Raw genomic sequence first — 14281 nt, forward strand, 5'->3', positions numbered from 1 at the left:
CAATATTCAGGGCCTTCCTCTGACACTGCCTGGTGTAGAGGTGCTGGATGGCAGGAAGCGTGGCCCTGTGATGTACTGGGCCGTACACACTACCCTCTGTAGTGCCTTGCAGTTGGAGGCCTTGCAGTTGCCACACCAGGCAGTAATGCAACCCATCAGGATGCTCTCGATGGTGCAGCTGTAAAACATTTTGAGGATCTAAGGACCCATGCCAAATCTTTTCAGTCTTGCAGTTGCCACACCAGGCAGTAATGCAACCCATCAGGATGCTCTCGATGGTGCAGCTGTAAAACATTTTGAGGATCTAAGGACCCATGCCAAATCTTTTCAGTCTCCTGAGGGGGAATAGATTTGTTGTGCCCTCTTCACGACTGTCTTGGTGTGCTTGGACCATGTTAGGTTGTTGGTGATGTGGACGCCAAGGAACTTGAAGCTCTCAACCTGCTCCACTACAGCCCCTTTGATGAGAATGGGGGCGTGCATGGTCCTCCTTTTCCTGTAGTCCACAATCATCTCCTTTGTCTTGATCACGTTGAGGGAGAGGTTTTTGTTCTTGCACCACATGGTCAGGTCTCTGACCTCCTGACCTCCTCCAAATAGGCTGTCTCATCGTTGTCGGTGATCAGGCCTACCACTGTTGTGTCATCGGCAAACTTAATGATGGTGTTGGAGTCGTGCCTGGCTGTGCAGTCATGAGTGAACAGGGAGTACAGAAGGGGACTGAGCACACACCCCTGAGGGGCCCCCGTGTTGAGGATCAGCGTGGCGGATGTGTTGTTACCTACCCTTACCACCTGGGGAAGGCCCGTCCCTCTTTTTCTCCCCAATTTCGTAGTATCCAATTATTAGTAGTTACTATCTTGTCTCATCGCTACAACTCCCATACGGGCTCGGGAGAGACAAAGGTCGAAAGTCATGCGTCCTCCAAAACACAACCCAACCAAGCCGCACTGCTTCTTAACACAGCGCGCATCCAACCCGGAAGCCAGCCGCACCAATGTGTCGGAGGAAACACCGTGCACCTGGCGACCTTGGTTAGCGTGCACTGCGCCCGGCCCGCCACAGGAGTCGCTGGTGTGCGATGAGACAAGGATATCCCTACCGGCCAAACCCTCCCTAACCCGGACGACGCTAGGCCAATTGTGCGTCGCCCCACGGACCTCCCAGTCCGTGGGGTGACGAGCCTGGACGCAAACCCAGAGTCTCTGGTGGCACAGCTAGCGCTGCGATGCAGTGCCCTAGACCACTGCGCCACCTGGGAGGCCTCTTTGCAGCAATTTGACCATGAATGTGGAGGCCAGATGACCCGGCCTCCACAATCCCCCAACCTCAACCAAATTGAGATGGCTTGGGATGAGTCAGACGGCAGAGTGAAGGAAAGGCAGCCAACAAGTGCTCAGCATATGTGGGAACTCCTTCAAGACTGTTGGAAAAGCATTCCAGGTGAAGCTGGTTGAGAGAATGCCAAGAGTGTGCAAAGCTGTCATCAAGGCAAAGGGGGGCTATTTGAAGAATCTCATATATATTTTTATTTGTTTAACACTTTTTTGGTTACTACATGATTCCATATGTGTTATTTCACTATTATTCTACAATGTAGAAAATAGTAAAAATAAAGAAAAACCCTTGAATGAGTAGGTGTTCTAAAACTTTTGACCGGTAGTGTAGATAGCAGGGTGTAGCGAAATGATTGTGTTTTCCGAGCTCCAACTGTGCAGTAATATCTAACAATTCACAACAATACACACAAATCTCAAAGTAAAAGTATGGAATTAAGAAACAGCCCGCGTGTGTTAGTGCTGTGACAGCAGTTTGTGAGACAATATTGTAGTAGACTAGATCTCACATGCATTGATTTCCTCATCAGTCTATTGTCTTAAATCAATCCCCAGTGACGAGGAAGGTCTGTGGTTTCCGTGTATGGGTCCTTAATCACCTCTGCAAAGCTTGCTTTCTCCATCTCTGCTCTGGTCTTTGTAACCTGGGAGTTAGCAACCTCGTTAGCTGGGGCAAAGGGTTGTTAAACCTGATATCTGATCTTCATCTTGGCCACATGACACACACAGAGACTCAAGGTTTCTGAACAGAGTATATAGGCCTTATGCATAGCCTTCCTCAGAATGAAGGTCTTCCTAATATGCTTCAATTTGATGGGCATCATGATGAACTTGTCAAGAGGACAAGTCCCAGTGACAATTGGTGAATTCAGCAAGAGAATAATTTATGTTTTTATGCCAGAGAAGGGGACCAGTGTTTCATATCCTGTGGTGGGCTTCACAAGTCAAATGTGATTAATCATAATTTAAATCAAATTATTCTTATTCCACTAATACTGCAAGGTACATGAAACATGGGACATTAACAACACCCTTATAGTGAGCCATGAAGGCTGCACTCTGAAAGAAGGCCCCTATACGAACGAGAATATGGCTCATAGTTCTTGAAGAAGGAATGTATGTATTTGTGGGGAAACGTGTATGTGTGGATGTATAGTATTCAAAAAATGAGTGGAAGGCTGAGAATGCTTCTGTATCTACCTGGAACAGACATTCTGTTAGTCCCCGTCGTATCTGCGTCCACATAACCGCGCAGATGAAGAAAAGGCCGATTTCGGTCCAGGTAATATAGGCGTTATCCAGGAGCGTGCTTTTCGAGAGCTCTAGACCGCAAGTGCTACAGCCTCTCAAGGCACTGGGCATCACTGTTGATGCTCTCGTTATGAGATCCGCATAGCCAGGCATGGGTTCCACCTCCCCGACACTCATGTCGTCCCCGGTATGACTGTCCATTGTGGCGGCACTGAAAACGTCGATTTAGAAAACTGACCCTGATTTAGGAACACAGAGCGGCAAGCTCCTACACTTCCAAATTAGCTAGCCAGCAGCTATCCCCAAAACGCGGAAAACTGTAATCAGCTTAATCTCTCAAGTAGCCTGCCTAATTCTTTGTTTTCTAATTTAAAATGTGGGCCCATTTCGCATAGGTGACAATTTATGTCAGATTGGAATATAGGCCCACAAAAACCAAGGGTAATAGCCGGGTCGATTTATTTAATAGCCAACGTAATTAGCTATCTATATTGTAATATTACATATATTCTATGATCCAGTAAACATTGTTCCGAATGTTGGGCATTATTCTACGCATACTACCTCATCATTTTAGCTAGCTTGTCAGCCGTCTACGGTTAGCTAAATTAAATGCACACTACTGGATATACCAGCATTTACAACACCTACCAAACTAGCTAGCTGAATCTTTCTGAGATTAGATGTAGCTGTAAAATCACCTTTCAATTACATGAAACAAATCCAGTAAATGTTATCTGGCTGCCTAATGTGCCATAATGATCGGTACAGTCGAAGTATCACATGTGATTCTAGTGAACCTAACGTTATATTCTGTATAATCTCATCTCCGTTATTCGTTTAATATAACATCTCACCGTCATTTCATCAACTAGAATAACCTAGTCCTACCAGACACCAAACCAGTGGAATTGAAACCTTTCTAATACTGTTTTTTTAATTAACGCCGACAAAAATCTAGAATATATATCCTCAATGTTCGGCTTCCTGTGCGGTGCCACTGCTGGTGATCAACGTCGTGTCCTGGCTGTGTCTGCGCTCTCTGCCTCTTGACAAGTGACAGAGAAATGCGCGCTGTTTTAATGGGAATCAATGTAGAACATCATTCCATATGGCACTCACTTGAAACCTATCCAGTTATAATAATACAAGTATAGTAAACGTTTTTACCGGCTCGACTAGCGGGTGTTCACCACCCGCTCCGAATGCCACTTTAATTTAAAATTCGAGTTTAATGTAGAAAAAGCAGTGTTGCCGTGACGTAATTATGTCCCGCTATCTCCTCCAACTGCTGGGATTGAAACCGAAGATAATTTAAAGCGACAATTCAACATGTAACAGTAGCACGATGCACATAAAGTACAGGATGCCGACTTTTCCAGAAAACACGTTGATACTGTAGAGGAATTTCTACATTAATTGAATGGCCCACTCATTTACAAAATACATAATTTCACATGCAAAATAAAAGTTAATCTGTGAATTGGACGAGACATAAAGTGTGAAAGATGGTCTACCTCCAGCAAGTATCATCGGGCCACATTTCAAGAATTTCAATAGAAAGTTTCACACTGACACACACTGTGTGTAAACAGGGTCATAAAACATGTATTGTCAATTCAGAGGAATGTTTATAGAAAACAGTTACACAGGAGGCAAGTTATCAATTTAGAGAAATGGAAATGTTACAAACAGAGACATTATCAAAAGGGACATTTCATATACTACAACTACTTCGGAGTATAAATTAAATCTTTGTCCACTACATAAAAAGGTAATATTATTATGATAAAGTTCTGCAAAATAAAAGTTTTTTTTAATATATAAAAATGTCTAAATGTGCATGTCAATTTTAATCCATACAATTTAGAGTCCAGTATTCATAATGTTTTGTGGTCCAAACAAATTCCTTCATTGTGTCAAACAGTCGCAGTGGGAGCATACTGCATCGCCAGTCTGTCAAATTCATTCTCCTGAGGCAAGAAAAAATAAACATTTAACACACAGTAGAACATGTTTAACTAGTAAAACTGTTGTGCACTGAAATAACCTGGTCCGTTGAGTGAAACAACCTGACATTTCAATGTTTATTTACACTTCTTTATTGGGTAATTATGTGTAGTGAAGTCTGAGTCAAAATCAGACAGTTTTTAAATCTCATTGGACTAGATATCCTGAAGTGCTACCAATCAAATAATTCGATTTAGTTCCAAGAGAGCAAAGACTGACCAACAGCTGAAGAATGCATTGATTCAAGATGTAGCAGAACTGTGTACGGGCAAATTAAATCAACATACCTTGGCCAGGTAATCTTTAAGGAAGCGGTGAGCTCTATGGGCATCTTTCAGTTGAGAGAGATACCGGTTGGTTCCCTGTGAACAAATGCATAACAGATTGATGTTAAAGACATGCTCCTGAACTTCGGCAACTACTTTTTATTTTATTTTTATACCTTCTGATTTGGGCTGAATGTGTCAATGAGTACAGTTACATGCACACAATCATGTGATTATTGAGAAGTCAGATTAATATAATATTCCAATAAAACATTTACATGCTTTGCAAGATTAACAATTTCCCTAATAACTCTGTTTACATAAACACTTCTGAAAATCAGGCTACCTGATGGGACTGATAAATGTAGAAAATCACCAATCAAAATAAACATTCTAACACAGCGAACATGTTATTTTTGGGAAGCCTATTTGATTGAGTTTGTATGCGAAAACTACTTTAAGACAAACATTGTTGTTTCGAACTCACTTCACTCGTGCTAAAAGGGGAGGCTCGCTCAGATGGAGCTGGCATATTCGCAAATCAAATACACAGCTGGAATACCAATTAAGGTGTTCACATGTCCTAATAATTTGAAAGACTGCTCATGCTCAGAAAACCAGAAAAACATTGAATTATTAGTGTGCATGTAAACAGTCACTATGTAGTTCATACATACATAATCTAAGAGCAGAATTACTGTTTTACTTCAATTACCCAGGAAATCCCTAGTTTGAAGGCAATTATTTTTGGAAGTTGTGCTACATTTTCCCAAACGTGGGCCAGCCCCCTAGCAGCTAACAAGATGCACCCACAGCTGAGTGAGAACAATGACTTGGTGCACATAGTGTAATCGGAAAGTATTCAGACCCCTTCCCCTTTTCCACATTACAGACGTATTCTAAAATGGATTCAACTTAATTTTTTTATACACAATACCCCATAATGACAAAGCGAAAACAGTTTTTTAGAAATGTTTGCAATTGTATATATATAAAAAAAGATATATTCAGAAATACCTTATTTACATAAGCTATGAGACTTGTAATTGAGCTCAGGTGCATCCTGTTTCTACTGATCATCCTTGAGATGTTTCTACAACTTGATTGGAGTCCACCTGTAGTAAAATCAATTGATTGGAAATTATTTGGAAAGGCACACACCGGTCCATATAAGGTCCCACAGTTGACAGTGCATGACAGAGCAAAAACCAAGCCATGGGGTCGAAGGAATTGTAGAGCTCAGAGACAGGAGTTGGCCAAAAGGCACCTAAGGACTCAGACCATGAGAAACAAGATTCTCTGGTCTGATGAAACCAAGATTGAACTCTTTGGCCTGAATACCAAGCATCGCATCTGTAGGAAACTTGGCACCATCTCTACGGTGAAGCATGGTGGTGGCAGTGGTGATGTTTTTCAGGGGCAGGGACTGGGAGACTAGTCAGGATCGAGGGAAAGATGAACGGAGCAAAGTACAGAGAGATCTTTGATGAAACTCTGCTCCAGAGGACTCACGACCTCAGACTGGGGAAAAGGTTCACCTTCCAACAGGACAACGACCCTAAGCACACAGCCAAAACAACACAGGAGTGGCTTTGGGACAAGTCTCTGAATGTCTGTGAGTGGCCCACCCAGAGCCCGGACTTGAACCCGATTTAAACATCTCTGGAGATACCTGAAAATAGCTGCGCAGCGACGCTCCCCATCCAAGCTGACAGAGCTTGAGGGGATCTGCAGAGAAGAATGGGAGAAACTCCCCAAATACAGGTGTGCCAAGCTCGTAGCGTCATACCCAAGACTCAAGGCTGTAATCGCTGCCAAAGGTGCTTCAACAAAGCACTGAGTAAAGGGTCTGAATCGTTATTTAAATGTGATTGTTTTCAATTTTTTATGCATTGCAAAAAAAATAGGAAAAAGTATAGATTGATGAAAAAAAACTACATTTTAGAATAAGGCTGGAATGCAACAAAATGTGGAAAAAGTCAAGGGCTCTGAATACTTCCTGAATGCACTGTATGTGATGCAATTTTCGGCTACCACTTTTGACTCGTGATTGCTAATTTCAGAACTACTGGCTAAAAAGTGTAGAACAGTACTAGAGAATCCCCTGAAGGAAGTTAATGCCAAAAATAATTTATCATATATCATTAGAACAAGGTCTACTCTTTATACACCAGTTGTAGATATCCTTGATTGGGTAATTATCAGTAATTAGATTGAACCCATTGAAGACAGCATTCTGTAGACAATCATTCTATTGATCATTTACTCACCATCACCTCAATCTGGCACAGATAAAAAAAATAATTAAGCTTCATCGCTACAATAGTGTTCATGTGTTTTACTTGCTGTTTAAAAAGAGCACAATATATCAGCAAACCTTTCAGCCAAACAAATCAAAAACAAACCTAAATTGAGACAAACATTTCTCTGCATCCTGTGACAAAACCTGATGCACCCTGAGGAATCCCCATTAACCGATATAGGTCCAAAGTCTCACCTCAGGAGCTTTGCCCAAGTGCTGGGTCAGCACAATCAGGTTGATCAGAGTCTCAGGGTGGCTGCTGTCCTGTTACGGGGGAAATCAGAGTTTGGAAAACACCCAGTTTCTCACAGCAGTGTCTCAATGCACTGTATGACCTTACTCACTACCCTGCTTCATTCACACATGTTCAATCACACGTTCTGAAATGTGTATACGACCACTTTAGTACTAGTGTATTCACATTAATCACTGGTCATAGTCTAAACAAGAGCATAAAATGTGGGAGATCTTTTTGTGTCATTATTTAACTAAGGATCAGTCTTCCATGACACCCCAACAAGGTACTGGTTATGCTCTGGCCAATAATTTTTTTCTCATCTCAGATTAACTGCAGGCAACGGGGACAAGAATATAGCATTTGGCACCACCTACTGTTCAATTGAAAAAGTTGCAAGTATTTTCCTTAAAATGACACTAAACTTGTATTGCTCTGTGGTTGGATGAGACAACAGACACCAATTGGTTAAAGTAATTGAAATGATACTATTCAATAGTCACTGTAACGTCCTATACTGTTATGCTATTAGTTAGTCTTCATCTTTATTTAAAAACAACCCTTTACACATCTCTACAGATTACTCTGTAGAATAAGATTTGAGAGTGTGCATAAGAGTGCATTTGAGGCAAGTAATGACCTTGTCTAGTGCCTCCTGGAGAACCCCTTCTGCCTCCTCTCACTTGTTGTGGGCCAGATGACAGGCAGCCTGGCCATTAAGCAGAAGCAGAGTTGGGGAGTACTTATCCGACATCTCCTGGAAGATGTAGTAAGCATCCTGCAGCTTCTCTCCTCCCATTAAAAAAGGAAAAAAAGCAAGAGTGCAGTTTTCTTTTCTGTTCAGATGAAAAACAGAAATGTAGTTTTATTCTTAATGACTGCACAAAACGCTGTATTCAATCGTAAAGTGATGACTACATTTAGAGTGAGAGTGGTGCTGTCAATAAAATAATATTTATTTCAGGTGGAGGGCTAATGGGGCCCGCTGCACTGAAGTATTCTAGCATGTAGGGGGGCTTCACCATGGCCTAAAATGACCTTTTTGGTCCACCAGCCACTGTGGCAGGTAGATTGAAAAATCTACCTGGCACTGATTTTTTTAAATTTATACCAGCCAAAAAACATTTTCCACCATACAAAAACAAAACACAGATGACCATTATTTGTAATCTTGCTAAAACAAAAGCATTTATTAGTAAGAAGTAATGTGATATATTGCTGAATTACAGGGGGGAAGATTACTGTGGTAACGGGGCCACTCGAGTCGTGTCAGGTGCGTCTGTGTGTGTGTGTGAGATTTAAAATAGTAGTAGACGGCATCTCTTCGCTATCAGTTGAAGCAGCAGACTCAAACTAACATTAAAAAAACAACCAAACTTGTGAACAAAACAATGTAAATATACATGAAACACAAGGACAAAGTCTCACTTTGTACACTTTCAAGTAAATTAGACAAACTTATGCCTGTGTGCAGCACCTCCAAAAATGAATCTATCAGCACAGTGCACAAAGCCAGGCAGTGTTGCTGTGCGAGGTGGGATATAGATTTGTATTTCTTTATGTGATTAGCAGCTATGAAACAAAATGGCATAAATATTTTGAAAACAGCTACTGCAGCATTAGTTTGCTATAAATCACAACTCGCACATGTGCTCACTTTTTATTTGCATATGCGAATGGGATGACCACCCTGCAAATTGACCACCCGCCTACATGGCTTGTGAAATAGACATTCTTGCCTGCCAATACCAAAATATACCAGCATTTGGCAGGTGTTCATTTTATGCCCTGGTCTTCACTATGGGCTGACACTCACAACGGCGATGTTGACCCAAGCCGTGGATAGTTGGGTCAGTGTGGCCTCCTGCATTTTCTTCAGCTCTTTCCTTTAAATGGTAGGTGTTCAAATAAGAAAACAATGCCATATATGATCAACTCTTACATTTGCTGAATCCCTTTAGCTCAATTTACTTAAAAGTATTTAAAAGGAATTTAAATCAGATGCCGTGTTGAGCGGACATACCTTGCCAAATCAACACGTTCTAAACTCGGCAGCACCTGAATGGTCATTGCCATGCTGAAAAGAAAAAGAGGGACATAAACGTACTGAATCACCCATAACAGGGGCTACGAACATAAATAGTATCCTGTGATTGTCTTTACCATTCCAGACTTTCTCTCTGGTGCAGGGACCGCAGGGCAGCGTCAGAGTTCATATCATGGTAGTAAATGGACGGAACCATGACCAGGAAAGTTGTGTTGGCCACATCTACACTCTTGGCCATCTTCTTGTCAAGTTCAGCCACAAAGGCATCCCTACACAAAAAAAAAAAACTATATTGTAATGCCAGGTAAGGAGTCAACAAAGAGCATTTCATCTAGAGTTGTCTATCTACAGTTTACAATAACAATTCTGAACACTAATGGGTTCTTTTGGCCTCGTTGGAGCAATACTCAGCAAACACCTTGACAGCCTGGAGCTCTGGCGAGGAACTGGCCTTGATGTCACCCATCACCACAGCATACCTCCTCTGAAACAAAACAGAATGAGGCGTGTTCGCTAATTGCACATGCTGATAGGTGGTGGAACAAAAATGTACACTCCTATAAACTGACTGTCCCGGCTATGTTACCTTTGTAATATAGGCTCTATACAGAAACATGTCTCTCTCAACCTCCTTCTCAGGTGTTGATGGCTGCAAAGAGGAAAATAAGTAGTTATTTTTGTCGTTTTAACGTTAGCTAGTTCATTACTATAGAGATGTTAGCTAGTTCGATTTGTTAGCTAAACAGTTCAGTGTCATACAGCGACACTTGAAAAAGATATAGGCATAGCCACATTGTACAAACGGTTTACCATCAGATAATTACCTTAACTTTCTGGGCTTCATTTATACATTGTTAAAATTGCCAATATAATAAGCATTTTTCACATCTAAGAGCTCATCAACATCTCCTTGTTGCGCCGCCATGTTGACTGGATGACTTTCTGGACACGTAGTGCCGACGAGTCATCACACAGCGTATTTACTAAGGTGCATGGGCGATGTTGTTCTTCTTCTGTCCGTTTTGTTTTAATTAAACTAGGCAAGTCAGTTGAGAACAAATTCTTATTTACAACGGGCGGCCTACCCCGGCCAAACCCTAACGACGCTGGGCCAATTGTGCGCCGCCCTATGGGATTCCCATTCACGGCCGGTTGTGATACAGCCTGAAATCGAACCAGGGTCCGTAGTGATGCCTCTAGCACTGAGATGCGGTGCCTTCGACCGCTGCGCCACTCGGGAGCCCCCAAAAAGGTGTATTACCCCCACCAACTGGATGGTTTAAAAAAAACTCCCACTTCTTCCTTCTTTTAGTTCTCCATATGTCACGTGCGCAGAATACAACAGGTGTAGAACTTACAGTGAAATGCTTACTTACAGGATCTAACCAATAGTGCAAAAAGGGTATTAGGTGAACAATAGGTAAGTAAAGAAATAAAAACAACAGTAAAAAGACAGCGAAAAACAGTAGCGAGGCTATATACAGTAGCGAGGCCACATACAGACACCGGTTAGTCAGGCTGATTGAGGTAGTATGTACATGTAGATATGGTTAATGTGACTATGTGTAACAGTTTAGCTTCCGTCCCTCTCCTCGACCCCTACCTGGGCTCGAACCAGGGACCCTCTGCACACATCGACAACAGCCACCCTCGAAGCATCGTTACCCATTGCTCGTTACACATTAGCACCTGCTAACTAGCTAGCCATTTCACATCGGTTACATATGCATATATGATGAACAGAGAGTAGCAATAGCGTAAAGAGGGATTGGCGGGTGGTGGGACACAATGCAGATAGCCCGGTTAGGCAATGTGCGGGAGCACTGGTTGGTTGGGCCAATTGAGGTAGTATGTACATGAATGCATAGTTAAAGTGACTGTGCATATATGATAAACAGAGAGTAGCAGCAGAGTAAAATAGGGTTTGGGGGAGGCACACAATGCAAATACTCCAGGTAGCCATTCGATTACATGTTCAGGAGTCTTATGGCTTAGGGGTAAAAACTGTTGAAAAGCCTTTTTGTCCTAGACTTGGCACTCTGGTACCGCTTGCCATGCGGTAGTAGAGAGAACAGTCTATGACTGGGGCGGCTGGGGTCTTTGACAATTATTAGGGCCTTCCTCTGACACTGCCTGGCGTAGAGGTCCTGGATGGCAGGCAGCTTAGCCCCAGTGATGTACTGGGCCGTATGCACTACCCTCTGTAGTGCCGTGCGGTCAGAGGCCGAGCAATTGCCTTACCAGGCAGTGATGGAACCAGTGCTCTCGATGTTGCAGCTGCAAAACCTTTTGAGGATCTCAGGACCCATGCCAAATCTTTTTAGTTTCCTCAGGGGGAATAGGCTTTGTCGTGCCCTCTTCATGACTGTCTTGGTGGGTTTGGACCATTCTAGTTTGTTGGTGATGTGGACACCAAGGAACTTGAAGCTCTCAACCTGCTACACTACAGCCCCGTCGATGAGAATGGGGGCGTGCTCGGTCCTCCTTTCCTTTAGTCCACAATCATCTCCTTAATCTTGGTTACGTTCAGGCATAGGTTGTTATTCTGGCACCACCTGGCCAGGTCTCTGACCTCTTCCCTATAGGCTGTCTCGTCGTTGTCGGTAATCAGGCCTACCAATGTTGTGTCGTCTGCAAACTTAATGATGGTGTTGGAGTCGTGCCTGGCCATGCAGTCATGGGTGAACAGGGAGTACAGGAGGGGACTGAGCACGCACCTCTGGGGGGCTCCAGTGTTGAGAATCAGCGTGGCATTTGTGTTGCTACCTACCCTCACCACCCGGGGGCGGCCCGTCAGGAAGTCCAGGATCCAGTTGCAGAGGGAGTTGTTAAGTCCCAGGATCCTTAGCTAAGTGATGAGCTTTGAGGGTACTATGGTGTTGAACACTGAGCTGTAGTCAATGAATAGCATTCTCACATAAGTGTTCCTTTTGTCCAGGTGGGAAAGGGCAGTGTGGAGTGCAGTAGTGATTGCATCATCTGTGGAACTGTTTGGGCCTTATGCAAATTGGAGTGGGTCTAGGGAGTTCTGGGATAATGGTGTTGATGTGAGCCATTACCAGCCTTTCAAAGCACTTCATGGCTACGGACGTGAGTGCTACGGGTCTGTAGTCATTTAGGCAGGTTTCCTTTGTGCTCTTGGGCACAGGGACTATGGTGGTCTGCTTGAAACATGTTGGTATCAGGGACATGTTGAAAATGTCAGTGAAGACACCTGCCAGTTGGTCAGCACATGCCCGGAGCACACTTCCTGGTAAGCCGTCTGGCCCCGCAGCCTTGTGTATGCTGACCTCTTTAAAGGTCTAACTCATGTTGGCTACGGAGAGCGTGATCACACAGTCGTCCGGAACAGCAGATGCTCTCATGCATGCCTCAGTAATTACCATAGCTGTACATGCCACAAAGTCCACATATTTAACCTAAAATGTCAGCATTCTGCTGTTGAAAGGCAACCCCTGCATCGTAGGCCTATCCACTACCATGGACTCTTCTGGGGCACCATTCAAACCCTCAACCCTTTTCCCTGCTGCTGCATGTGAAATGCTCTGTTCAACCCTGACTTTGGCCACCTCATTCTCTTTCACCCCTGTGGGGCATTCGGAAGACGTGGTAGGCCGTTATTGTAAACAAGAATTTGTTCTTAACTGACTTGCCTAGTTAAAATTAAATAGCAACAGGTCATATTTATCACTTTGATAACACATAATATGATCCTTTCCACATCTTGGACATATCGCCTTCTCCCTTCTGCAAACACTTGCTAGATGACCAAAAGCTTTACAGTGATCGCATTGCATTGGTCTTGGGATAAATGTTCTGAATCTGTAGTTAATATACCTTAACTGCACTTGAGTAGGGAGAGACATATCAAAATAACAGATACACTTCACTTTTTCACCATTCACAACACGATTCATCCGACGTGCTTCAATCACTCCAGGAATATATTTTTATTTCTTCAAAATCGACTTTCCACGAGACGCCAGATAAATAAAAAAAACCTTGAGGGGGTGCCCTGTTTCGAAGAGACACACACAAAACTTCATACTTATCAAATCGGTTAAGACAACAACACACTTCTGCAGATCTGCAGAAGCACAAAACAAATCTAAACAAACCCGCCTCTCGGTATCCTCATGGCCTTCCCTTTACCCAGCACTCTCTCCACCAGTTTGGATAACTGACATGGTTTCTTAAAGACTGGTTCTCTGCTCAGCTGCTCCTCATTAACAAACTGTACTCCTACTAGATACGAAGGGTCATTCTCATCACTGTATACCACTTTGCTCCGTTTTCCATTATTTTGGTCAATACTCAAATTATCCTTCATTTTACCACTATTGTATTCAGAATCCACTCCATCATCTCCTTCCACTATTTTCCTTCGTCGTCCGGTCGCCTCGACCTCTCACTCGTCCATTCGATCCCCTATGGGCTATGTTGTTGAAATGTTGTCTTGTTACCATGTTTGATTACATTTGTTTATTTATATAAAAATCCAGTTAATACACAACATTACATCATTTATGCTCATGTGTGTCCATTGGTTTTTGTTTACACTAAAATATTTGTTTTGTCTTTTGGCTACTAATCACAGAGAATATGAAAAGTAAATCGTTATTTGGTCACCTTTCTATGGGTGTTAAAATGATTTATATAGTATACTTATTAGAAAAATTATTGTGTATATTCAAGCTAAATAGAGTGTGTATCTCGATAGTTATTGTATGGCTCAGAGATTAGCTAATGTATCACTGCTTGCTACAGTATCTCTCATTGGTTACAAAATTGCAATATCCAAATGCTCCACTGAACAGAGCTTCTTAACAAGCT

At 42.7% G+C, this 14281-nt stretch overlaps 1 protein-coding gene and 1 pseudogene across 1 annotated transcript in view; both read right to left on the bottom strand.

Moving 5' to 3' along the window:
* The window catches only part of LOC109889166 (ceramide synthase 1-like), a 58577-nt gene extending 54781 nt beyond the window's left edge, over nt 1-3796 (bottom strand). The window contains exon 1 of the mRNA XM_020480389.2: nt 2538-3796. Within this exon, the coding sequence (XP_020335978.1) occupies nt 2538-2789 (252 nt within the window). The 5' untranslated portion in view covers nt 2790-3796. The remainder of the gene's footprint in view (nt 1-2537) is intronic.
* Nucleotides 3797-4170: 374 nt separating this feature from the next.
* LOC109889167 (coatomer subunit epsilon-like) lies at nt 4171-10538 on the bottom strand (annotated as a pseudogene).
* Between the last annotated feature and the right edge of the window lie 3743 nt (nt 10539-14281).

The sequence above is a fragment of the Oncorhynchus kisutch genome, linkage group LG4, assembly GCF_002021735.2.
Source record: "Oncorhynchus kisutch isolate 150728-3 linkage group LG4, Okis_V2, whole genome shotgun sequence".
Taxonomy (NCBI): Eukaryota; Metazoa; Chordata; class Actinopteri; order Salmoniformes; family Salmonidae; genus Oncorhynchus; species Oncorhynchus kisutch.